The 11616-nt window shown below is 44.9% G+C and overlaps 1 protein-coding gene across 1 annotated transcript; it reads right to left on the bottom strand.

The window, feature by feature from the left end:
* Positions 1-2044: 2044 nt before the first annotated feature.
* On the bottom strand, positions 2045-11335 carry LOC139399233 (DNA replication licensing factor mcm2-like; the record flags this gene model as incomplete). The annotated part of the gene is made up of 7 exons (XM_071144750.1): positions 2045-2673; positions 5726-5881; positions 9249-9431; positions 9696-9938; positions 10092-10331; positions 10773-11023; positions 11242-11335. Coding segments are annotated over 7 exons (1278 nt in total), but the record flags the coding sequence as incomplete, so codon positions are not given.
* Positions 11336-11616: the final 281 nt, after the last annotated feature.

The following is an 11616-nucleotide window of genomic DNA, read 5'->3' on the forward strand; positions in this document are numbered from 1 at the left end:
AAGTGAAAGCCATCCTCTCTTGGGGAATGCTGCTTTTTAAGTTAGCTTTGCGACAGTGTCAAAAATAAATTTCTGATTGTTTTAATTTTCCTCAATTAGGTTGGAAAAATATAATGATCGAGCAGCAGTGAGAGCTCTTCGACACTTCACAGTACTGTCTTTCCAAACTAATCGGAAGACTTCCAGTTTGGTGTGGCGCCATTTACGTTCCAATTTTCTGGAAGCTTGCTTCAGGGCTCGGGTATTTTCTGTATACCAGGAAGCTAGTTTCTTATGACAAATGTTTTTTGTTTTCAGGGGTGCAACTGCATCTAGCACAAGGTTAAATTGAGTTCCTCAGTTAGGTGGTTAACTGATTTTTGTCCTCGGACGTCCTTGGCTAGGAAGAGGGAGTCTGGAAGGGCATCAAGGAATCTTTGGGTTGTCTGAGAATTTATACCACGACTTTTGATGCTCCTTGGTTGGGGTCTGAGCAGATGATTTGTTGCGATTGCAAACGTAATCAAATGGTGGTCCAATAGTCCAGGATTATGAGGAAAAACAAGATCCACAACATTTATTCCATGGGACAAAACTAGGTCCAGAGTATGACTGTGGCAGTGAGTAGGTCCGGAGACATGTTGGACAAAACCCACTGAGTCGATGATTGCTCCGAAAGCCTTTTGGAGTGGGTCTGTGGACTTTTCCATGTGAATATTAAAGTCACCAAAAATTAGAATATTATCTTCTATGACTACAAGGTACAGTACAGAGCTTGCTCAGGAATGGCAGCAGACAGGTGTGAGTGCATCTGCGCGCACAGTGAGGCGAAGACTTTGAGGATGGCCTGGTGTCAAGAAGGGCCGCAAAGAAGCCACTCCTGGCTTGCAGTGATTTTTAACCAGAAGAAACCGCCTTTATAAATTCTACCAATGGCGAGACTCGAGGCTACAACTGTGTATTCTACGTCACCGACACACCCATAAATGTTGATTCGCTGATAGCTGTACATGCAGCAGGCCACAAGGACTACAGATGTTGATCCTTGCAGTGGCAACAGGTGACACACTGTCCACAAATTACACTTTGGGTCCTGCTAAATACACTTTCTGACCATGTCTTCAGTACACGTGACAAGCTTCAATAATTGTCATTTATTAACCAAAAAGAAATCCTTGAATTCTACAGTCCCAGACCAGAACTGGAATGCATGAAGGTCAGCATAAAGTCATTGGTACAGATGAAAACCATATTACAACATCAAGAAGACTGAGTCCAACCTGAAATCACAGACTATCCACAACACCTCTCACGGACAGACAACGTAAATATATACAGGAAAATATAAAATGCAACAACTTTAATATTTTACTGAGTACAAGTTCATTAAAGGAAATCAGTCAATTTAAATAAATTCATTAGGCCCTAATCTATGGATTACACATGACTGGGCAGGGGTGCAGCCATGGGTGGGCAAAGGCCCACCCACTGGGGAGCCAGGCACAGAATGAGTTGTTTCCTAACAAAGGGGCTTCATTAGACAGAAAAACTCCTCAGCACCCACCCTCAGACCATCCCAAAGGTGAAGCCAGATGTGTGGGTTCTGGGTTGGCGTGGTTACATGTGGTCTACGGTTGTGAGGCCAGTTGGACATACTGCCATATTAGCCAAAACATTGGAGGCGGCTTATGGTAGAGAAATTACCATTCAATACTCACTCTGGCAACAGCTCTGGTGGACATTCCTGCAGTCAGCATGCCAATTGCACGCTCCTACAAAACTTGACATCAGTAGCATTATTGAACAAAACAGCACCTTTATGGATCCAACAAGGTGCACCTGTGTACTTATCATGCCTTTTCATCAACTTTGATAGACCACACCTGTCAGGTGGATGGATGATCTTGGCAAAGGAGAAATGCTCACTAACAGGGGAACACAAATGTGTTCACAAAATGAGAGGAATGTACAATTTAATGGAGTTTTTTTTTATTTCAGATCATGAAACCAACACTTTACATGTTCTGTTTATTTATTTATTTGCTAAGTGTACAGTCAGAAATTATGCAATACTTTAGTTCTGGGTCGACCAAAATGAACCCAGAACTATTGTAGTTAATCTTTCAAAAACATGAATACAGCTAAACCACAACATTACAAAAACACTTCAATTTGACAACACACAAGCTGTGTGCCAAGAGGAGAAAGTTGAACAGTTCATTATGAAGAAATATACATGTTACACTCACACAAGTCGTACAATGAATCCAGACCATGAATCCAGACCATGAATCCAGACCATGAATCCAGACCATGAATCCAGACCATGAATCCAGACCATGAATCCAGACCATGAATCCAGTCCAATTGTAACATTGCAAAGAAATTGGCCATTTTACGACTTATTAGAATTCTCCCAACAGGGTGACAAATATTTACAATTATTTACACATCCAGACTGAGATAGTGCCCCAAACAGCACCCTGTGGGCCCAGGTCCAAAATTGTGCACTACATAGGGAATAGGGTGCATTTAGAACGCATGAGTTAGTCTTCCCCCCCAGGCAACAGCAGATGGACAGACTTAGAACTGCTGCAGGATCAGCTTCTTCTTCATGTCGTGAGAGAACTTGTTGGATCGGAACGCGTCGCTGTCATAGAACGCTGACAGGTTGTGGATGCTGATCTGTCTGGCCTGGGGAAGGAGAGAACAGAACAATTCAACTATACTGAACGAAAAGAAAAATGCAACAATTTTAAAAAGATTGTTACTGAGTTATAGTTCATATGAGGAAATTAGTCAATTTAAATAAATGTATTGGGCCCTAATCTGTGGATTTCACATGACTGGTAATACAGATACCACCCCCCACAGAAAAACAGGATCTCGTCACGGCATTCCTTTGCATTCAAATTGTCATGGATAAAATGCAATTGTGTTAGTTGTCAGTAACTTATGTCTGGCAATTCCATAACCACAAAGCCAACAGGGGGCACTCGTTTTACAGGAAACCGCTTCCCCACACATGTCTTGTTGTAAGGCCAGTTGGACGTACTGCCAAACTCTAAAATGACTTGAGGTGGCTTATGGTATTATTCTCTGGCAGCAACTCTGGTGGACATTCCTGCAGTCGACATGCCAATTGCCCTCTCCCTCAAATTGAGACCTCTGCGGCAGTGTGTTGTGACAAAATTGCACGTTTTAGAGTGGCCTTTTGTCCCCAGCACAAGGTGCACCTGTGTAATGACCATGCTGTTAAAATCAGCTTCTTCATGCCACACCTGTCAGGTGGATGGATTATCTTGGCAAAGAAATGCTCACTAAGAAGGATGTCAACAAATTTGTGCACAAAATGAGAAAAATAAGCTTTTTGTGCGTACAGAACATTTCTGGGATCTTTTATTTCAGCTCATGAAACATGGGACCAACACTTTAAATGTTTACATTTTTGATCAGCGTACAGTGCCTTCGGAAAGTACTCAGACCCCTCAACTTTTTTTTACATTGTTACGTTGCAGCCTTATTCAAAAATGTACACAATACCCCATAATGACAAAATGAAAAACCGGTTTAGACCTGGGGAAGTGTACTAAAAAATTTTTTAGCAGCATTGAAGGTCCCCAAGAACAGAGTGGCCTCCATCATTCTTAAATGGAAGAAGTTTGGAAACACCAAGACTCTTCCTAGAGCTGGCCGCCTGGCCAAACTGAGCAATCGGTGTCAGAGGAAGGCCCTAAAAATTGTCAAAGACTCCAGCCACCCGAGCCATAGATTGCTGTGCGGTAGCAGAGAGAACAATCAAGTCTAGGTCCAAGAGGCTTCTAAACAGCTTCCACCCGTCAAGCCATAAGACTCCTGAACACCAAATCAAATGGCTACCCCCCCTTTTTACACCGCTGCTACTCTGTTGTTATCAGGGGTGGCAGGTAGCCTAGTGGTTAAGAGTGTTGGGCCAGTAACCAAAAGGTTGCGAGATCAAATCCCAAGCTGACAAGGTAAAAAAAAAAACTGTCGTTCTGCCCCTGAACAAGGCAGTTAACCCACTCTGTTAATGACTACCCAGTAGGTTGTCATTATAAATTTGTTCTTAACTGACTTGCCTAGTTAAATAAAAAGTAGTCACTTCAATAACTGTACATATTCCCTCAACCGGTATTGTTATTTTACTGCTGCTCTTTAATCTGATGAAACCAAGATTGAAATATTTGGCCTGAATGCCAAGTATTACGTCTGGAGGAAACCTGGCAACATCCCTACGGTGAAGCATGGTGGTGGCAGCATCATGGTGTGGGGATGTTTTTCAGCGGCAGGCCCTGGAAGACTAGTCAGGATCGATGGAAAGATGAACTGAGCAAAGTACAGAGAGATCCTTGATGAAAACCTGCTCCAGAGCGCTCAGGATCTCAGACTGGGGCCAAGGTTCACCTTCTAACAGGACAACGACCCTAAGCACACAGCCAAGACAGCGCAGTAGTGGCCTCGGGACAAGTCTCTGAATGTCCTTGAGTGGCCCAGCCAGAGCCCCGACTTGAACCCAATCTAACATCTCTGGAGAGACCTGAAAATAGCTGTGCAGCAACACTCCCCATCCAACCTGACAGAACTTGAGAGGATCTGCAGAGAAGAATGGGAGAAACTCCCCAAAAACAGGTGTGCCAAACTTGTTGCGTCATACCCAAGAAGACTCAAGGCTGTAATCGCTGCCAAAGATGCTTCAACAAAGTACTGAGTAAAGGGTCTAAATACTTATGTAAATGTAATATTTCAGTTAGATTTTTAATAAATTTGTTAGATTTTTTAAAACCCGTTTTCACTTTGTCATTATGGGGTAATGTGTGTGTGTGTGTGTGTGTAGATTAGATTAAATTGCTTGTTTCCCCTCATTTTAGAATAAGACTGCAACGTAACAAAATGTGGAAAATGTCAAGGGGTCTGAATACTATCCGAATGCACTGTATATGGGGTAAACTATTGAACTTCACAAATAGCCCCAAATGATGTTTAATCTAGTCAAGATATAGAATGTTGCATTTATATTTTTGTTCAGTTTATATCAGCATTGACAACAAATTTAAACATTTTCCCCAAGGGGAAGAACAGAAATAGAAAGCAACTTCACACTACTCTATACAACCGTTACTCCACACAGAGAAGCATAAAGCTCACCCTCCATTTGGAAAATCTGACCATAATTATATCCTCCTGATTACTGCTTACAAGCAAAAACTAAAGCAGGAAGTACCAGTGACTCGCTCAATAAGGAAGTGGTCAGATGACGAGGATGCTACAGGAGTGTTCTGCTAGCACAGACTGGAATATGTTACGGGATTCATCAAATGGCATTGAGGAGTACACCACCTCCATCACCGGCTTCATCAATGACGTTGTCCCCACAGTGACTGTACGTACATATCCCAACCAGAAGCCAAGGATTACAGGCAACATCTGCACAGAGCTAAAGGGTAGAGCTGACGCTTTCAAGGAGCGGGACACTTATATGAAATCCCGCCATGCCCTCAGACGAACCATCAAACAGGCAAAGCTTCAATGCAGGACTAAGACTGAATCCTACTACCACGGCGCTGACGCTGTTAGCATCTTGCTAGAATACAATGAGGGAGAGGAGACCGAGAGGAAACCATCTCAGATTGAGATTGCACCATGGTTAGCAGCTCGGTATAGTACATTACAGTAGAAATGAAAGGAATACATTTTACACTATTCATTAAGACACCAGCTTCATTACCTTGTCCACCAGGTCTTTCTCTGGGATCTCGATGGTGTCCTGCTGTGCTCCGTACCGGTTCCTCTGATACGTCACCTGCTCTGACACCAGCTGCTTCAGGATGAACAGCAGCAACTCATTGTTGTCTTTTCTGAACGCCAGGTAACGGGCAAACGTCTAGAGAGAGGAGGAAACAAGGGATAAGTTTAGCAGACCTGCCAACCCTGTCCAACCTTTTAGAGTGCCAGACGCGTGCGGCAAATGAGATTCAACACACGCCGAATTGAGATCCCCCCCACGCTCGTGCGCATGCTGTTTGTGAGTCTGATCGCAATTGTACTAAATCAAGTCTTGCAAAACGTTGGAATACTTTGACAGCATTCCATTTACACCTATGGTAGAAGTCAGGCTACACAAAGCTTAACTAGGCTAAGCTTGTTCAGTAGGCTACCGTAAAGAGAATCTGACCACTGTTCAGTAGGCTACCGTAAAGAGAATCTGACCACTGTTCAGTAGGCTACCGTAAAGAGAATCTGACCACTGTTCAGTAGGCTACCGTAAAGAGAATCTGACCACTGTTCAGTAGGCTACCGTAAAGAGAATCTGACCGCTGTTCAGTAGGCTACCGTAAAGAGAATCTGACCGCTGTTCAGTAGGCTACCGTAAAGAGAATCTGACCACTGTTCAGTAGGCTACCGTAAAGAGAATCTGACCACTGTTCAGTAGGCTACCGTAAAGAGAATCTGACCGCTGTTCAGTAGGCTACCGTAAAGAGACTGACCGCTGTTCGCTAGAAGAGTCCGGTGTTTCAGCCCATGTAAAAGGTGCTCATTGTATTTATTTGCAGCGCATTCATAATTTCAGATTTTTGAAATTGATACCATCTCAAATCTAGTGCCAAGGCGTTTCAGAAGCATTGCCTCTAACGGACACTCGTTCATTCTTCATCGCACCGTCTTCTAAACTCACGACTCCATTTAATGACAAGAGGTTTATATTTACAGTGCCTTGCGAAAGTATTCGGCCCCCTTGAACTTTGCGACCTTTTGCCACATTTCAGGCTTCAAACATAAAGATATAAAACTATTTTTTTGTGAAGAATCAACAACAAGTGGGACACAATCATGAAGTGGAACGACATTTATTGGATATTTCAAACTTTTTTAACAAATCAAAAACTGAAAAATTGGGCGTGCAAAATTATTCAGCCCCCTTAAGTTAATACTTTGTAGCGCCACCTTTTGCTGTGATTACAGCTGTAAGTCGCTTGGGGTATGTCTATCAGTTTTGCACATCGAGAGACTGACATTTTTTCCCATTCCTCCTTGCAAAACAGCTCGAGCTCAGTGAGGGTTGGATGGAGAGCATTTGTGAACAGCAGTTTTCAGTTCTTTCCACAGATTCTCGATTGGATTCAGGTCTGGACTTTGACTTGGCCATTCTAACACCTGGATATGTTTATTTTTGAACCATTCCATTGTAGATTTTGCTTTATGTTTTGGATCATTGTCTTGTTGGAAGACAAATCTCCGTCCCAGTCTCAGGTCTTTTGCAGACTCCATCAGGTTTTCTTCCAGAATGGTCCTGTATTTGGCTCCATCCATCTTCCCATCAATTTTAACCGTCTTCCCTGTCCCTGCTGAAGAAAAGCAGGCCCAAACCATGATGCTGCCACCACCATGTTTGACAGTGGGGATGGTGTGTTCAGGGTGATGAGCTGTGTTGCTTTTACGCCAAACATAACGTTTTGCATTGTTGCCAAAAAGTTCAATTTTGGTTTCATCTGACCAGAGCACCTTCTTCCACATGTTTGGTGTGTCTCCCAGGTGGCTTGTGGCAAACTTTAAACGACACTTTTTATGGATATCTTTAAGAAATGGCTTTCTTCTTGCCACTCTTCCATAAAGACCAGATTTGTGCAATATACGACTGATTGTTGTCCTATGGACAGAGTCTCCCACCTCAGCTGTAGATCTCTGCAGTTCATCCAGAGTGATCATGGGCCTCTTGGCTGCATCTCTGATCAGTCTTCTCCTTGTATGAGCTGAAAGTTGAGGGACGGCCAGGTCTTGGTAGATTTGCAGTGGTCTGATACTCCTTCCATTTCAATATTATCGCTTGCACAGTGCTCCTTGATGTTTAAAGCTTGGGAAATCTTTTTGTATCCAAATCCGGCTTTAAACTTCTTCACAACAGTATCTCGGACCTGCCTGGTGTGTTCCTTGTTCTTCATGATGCTCTCTGCGCTTTTAACGGACCTCTGAGACTATCACAGTGCAGGTGCATTTATACGGAGACTTGATTACACACAGGTGGATTGTATTTATCATCATCATTAGTCATTTAGGTCAACATTGGATCATTCAGAGATCCTCACTGAACTTCTGGAGAGAGTTTGCTGCACTGAAAGTAAAGGGGCTGAATAATTTTGCACGCCCAATTTTTCAGTTTTTGATTTGTTAAAAAAGTTTGAAATATCCAATAAATGTCGTTCCACTTCATGATTGTGTCCCACTTGTTGTTGATTCTTCACAAAAAAATACAGTTTTATATCTTTATGTTTGAAGCCTGAAATGTGGCAAAAGGTCGCAAAGTTCAAGGGGGCCGAATACTTTCGCAAGGCACTGTATTTTTGATTATACTTTTTGTGACGTGGATCAAAATTAGTTACCGTCTATCAGATCCTCGTCATGTTAAATGGAAAATACAACTAATGGGATGCAGAATTAACATGTGTATCCCACTCCCACAAACGCAACCAGTTATTTTTCGTATTTCCATTTATTTTCTTTCAATAGCAAAATGTGAGTGAACTGCTGGCACTTCAGAGCCCACTGAATGTCCATCTTATGTTCACTGACGTTAGCTTGAAACAATTAGTGTTCACCTTTCCACAACACACGGGGTCGAAAAGGGATTTGTCCATGTGTTTACATACAGTTGACAGTCTGCAAACTCAGCTTCACAACAAACAGGGGGGGGGGGGGCAGACAGGGGGCAGCTACGTTCAATAATGATGTATTCATCTCCATGTCCGTTGACACAAACTCCGTACATGTCTGTGTGTTGCAGTTCGAGAATCGGGATGTGAGATTTACTCAGTTTTTTTTTTCTGTAAAAAAATACCAAATCAGGCCCTATTCATTTCTGCATACTTATAACTCGGATCTCGTACCTGGACAGAGAATTGCATAGTTGGTACGCAAAATGCGTACATGTTGGCAGGTCCGAATTAGTTTCAGAATTAAAAGCAGCAGTTTGTCATCTCGTCTGAGTGCCAGGTAACATCAAGAGGACCAGGAACCAGTGTTAGACATACTGTATTCACCTTATTGTGACAGACAGTCCAACCCTTCTATATTAATAGTGTATGACCACTTAAGTGGAGACAAATCTATTTTGGGCGTTTCCCCCTTCTGCACCATCTTACCCTTCACAGAACTAGAAGAACACATACTACCCCTTTCCGCTGCAAAACGGTTTGCTACAATTTGCTCTAGTGAACGCGAACCACGAATAGTCTAGTACATTCCCAGGGGCTTACCTTCCTCATGCTCTTCATGACGCTGAACTTCTGAGTGTCGATGAAGCTCTCCAGCATGACTCTGATGGCCATGTTGACGTCGTCCTCCACTACGTAGTCTCGGAGGTGCATCCTGGCGTGGGCCTCCGCCATACGGATCATAGACTCGATGTGGCGCACCGTGATGGGGATGCTGCCTGTCGCCTACACAGACACATTAAGTTATTCAATTATTATTGACAGTAGACAGTTTGGACAGATGAAGGTCACGAACCCCTCAAGGATAAAATACAACTACATGTTAAAGTATCCGTTTCAGGTTCGGCATCAACTCAGAAAGTGAATTGAAGCATAAAATCGACCCATGCCAGCTAAGGGCCTTGCATTATCTCCCCAGGCTTTAGCTCAGCTAGCTAGCTTACGGTCTTACCGGCTGAGGGCTCGAACCACCGGTTGTGACACACTCACCATGGACTCTTTGCGCAGGTCGCTGTAGATGCGAGCCACTTTATCCTGGTCCATCTGGTTGAGCTTGGGCCGCACTCTTTCCTTAGAGTACATTATGTATTTCCTCAGCAGCTCCTGGGGGATAGGAGGCACGTCTGTGGTGTTGGGCAGAACCACCTCCTCCAAACCAGCCATGCCACCCTCCTTGTTGCTGGGGTGATGCTTGATGTGGCTTCCCACCACGAAACGAGCCAGCATCTCATCCTGTAAATGAGGGACAAAGACAAGTTAGAAGGTTGCAATATTGCAAAGAACAAGTGTCAATTCAATCAGCTAACTAACAAAACATCCAGTCATTTCATTGCAGGGATGATGAGAGAACAACAGAAAGCTGAGAAGTTGGCCAATAGTCTTTACCTGCACTGGATCCACAGTATCTCTGACCACACACAGGATGTCAAAACGAGACACGATGGGCTCGGTCAGATCCACGTTCTCAGAGAAGGTCAGAGACGGGTCGTAGCGACCACCGATAGGGTTGGCAGCAGCGATGATAGTACAGCGTGCCTGGAGCGAGGTGACGATGCCAGCCTTGGAGATGGAGATGCTCTGTTGTTCCATGGCCTCATGGATACTGGTCCTGTCTGCATCGTTCATCTGGAGAGGAGAGACATGTTGAGCACTGCAGTCTACAGAAGGGGGACAGGAGTGTCACAGACAGGAAAACCTACACTTCCATGTTATTGTTAGGAGATCTTCCTGACCTGAAAATACTCATGGCCCTGCACAAGGCACTGAACAGCTTTAAATGAACAAATCCTTTACTTTGAATGTGGCTGGAAATATACTATACTTGGTCTCTCAAGTCTAACCCCCTCCTTTCCCCCCACCTTAACCCCCTCCTTTCCTCCCCCACCATAACCATCTCCTTTCCCCCCCACATCTTAACCCCCCCACATATCTTAACAACCTCTTTCCTCCCCCACACCTTAAAGTCGATGAGACAGACCCCTCTGTCCATTAACACCAGGGTCCTAGCCTCTAGAGTCTTAGTCTAACCCAAATCCCTGTCTCATATCAACCCTTTCTCCCTCTCACCTTGTCAAACTCGTCAATGAGACAGACCCCTCTGTCTGCTAACACCAGGGCTCCAGCCTCCAGGGTCCACTCCCTGGTGACCGGGTGTCTCTGTACGTAGGCGGTCAGGCCCACAGCGGAGGCTCCCTGGCCTGTGGTGAACACCGCTCTGCTGGCCACCTTCTCAACGTACTTCAAGAACTGGGACTTGGCCGTACCGGGGTCACCGCACAGGAGCACGTTGAGGTCACCACGCACCTTGTGCTTCCCACCTGGAGAAAAGAGGGAAAGGTAAGAGCCCAGAACTGAGGAAGGATAAATGATTGATGATAGAAGCATCATAGCAGAGGGTTGATCAGCCAATCAGGGTGGCCCTCATTCAAAAAAACTACTGAAAATGCTTCTTTATTTTATCCAACAGCCAACTCAGTTTGAAGGTTGTTCTCCAGAAGGAGCGTTGGCTACCGCTGATGTTGAATGGTTCACCAACCTGGGTTCTTGGGCTCTCCGCCAAACAGAGCCAGAGCCAAGCCTCTCTTGATGTCTTCATGGCCGTAGATGGAGGGGCCGACACTGGCAAAGACCTGCAGAGAGACAGGAGACAGACCAGGGGATGAACAGGGTGGACCCGGTGGGGGGGGAGATGAACAGGGTGGACACGGGGGGGGGGGGGGGGGGGATGAACAGGGTGGGGGGGGTATGAACAGGGTGGACACGGTGGGGGGGGTATGAACAGGGTGGACACGGTGGGGGGGGTATGAACAGGGTGGACACGGTGGGGGGGGATGAACAGGGTGGACACGGTGGGGGGGGATGAACAGGGTGGACACGGTGGGGGGGGATGAACAGGGTGGACACGGTGGGG

The sequence above is a fragment of the Oncorhynchus clarkii genome, unplaced genomic scaffold (assembly GCF_045791955.1).
Source record: "Oncorhynchus clarkii lewisi isolate Uvic-CL-2024 unplaced genomic scaffold, UVic_Ocla_1.0 unplaced_contig_9713_pilon_pilon, whole genome shotgun sequence".
NCBI lineage: Eukaryota > Metazoa > Chordata > Actinopteri > Salmoniformes > Salmonidae > Oncorhynchus > Oncorhynchus clarkii.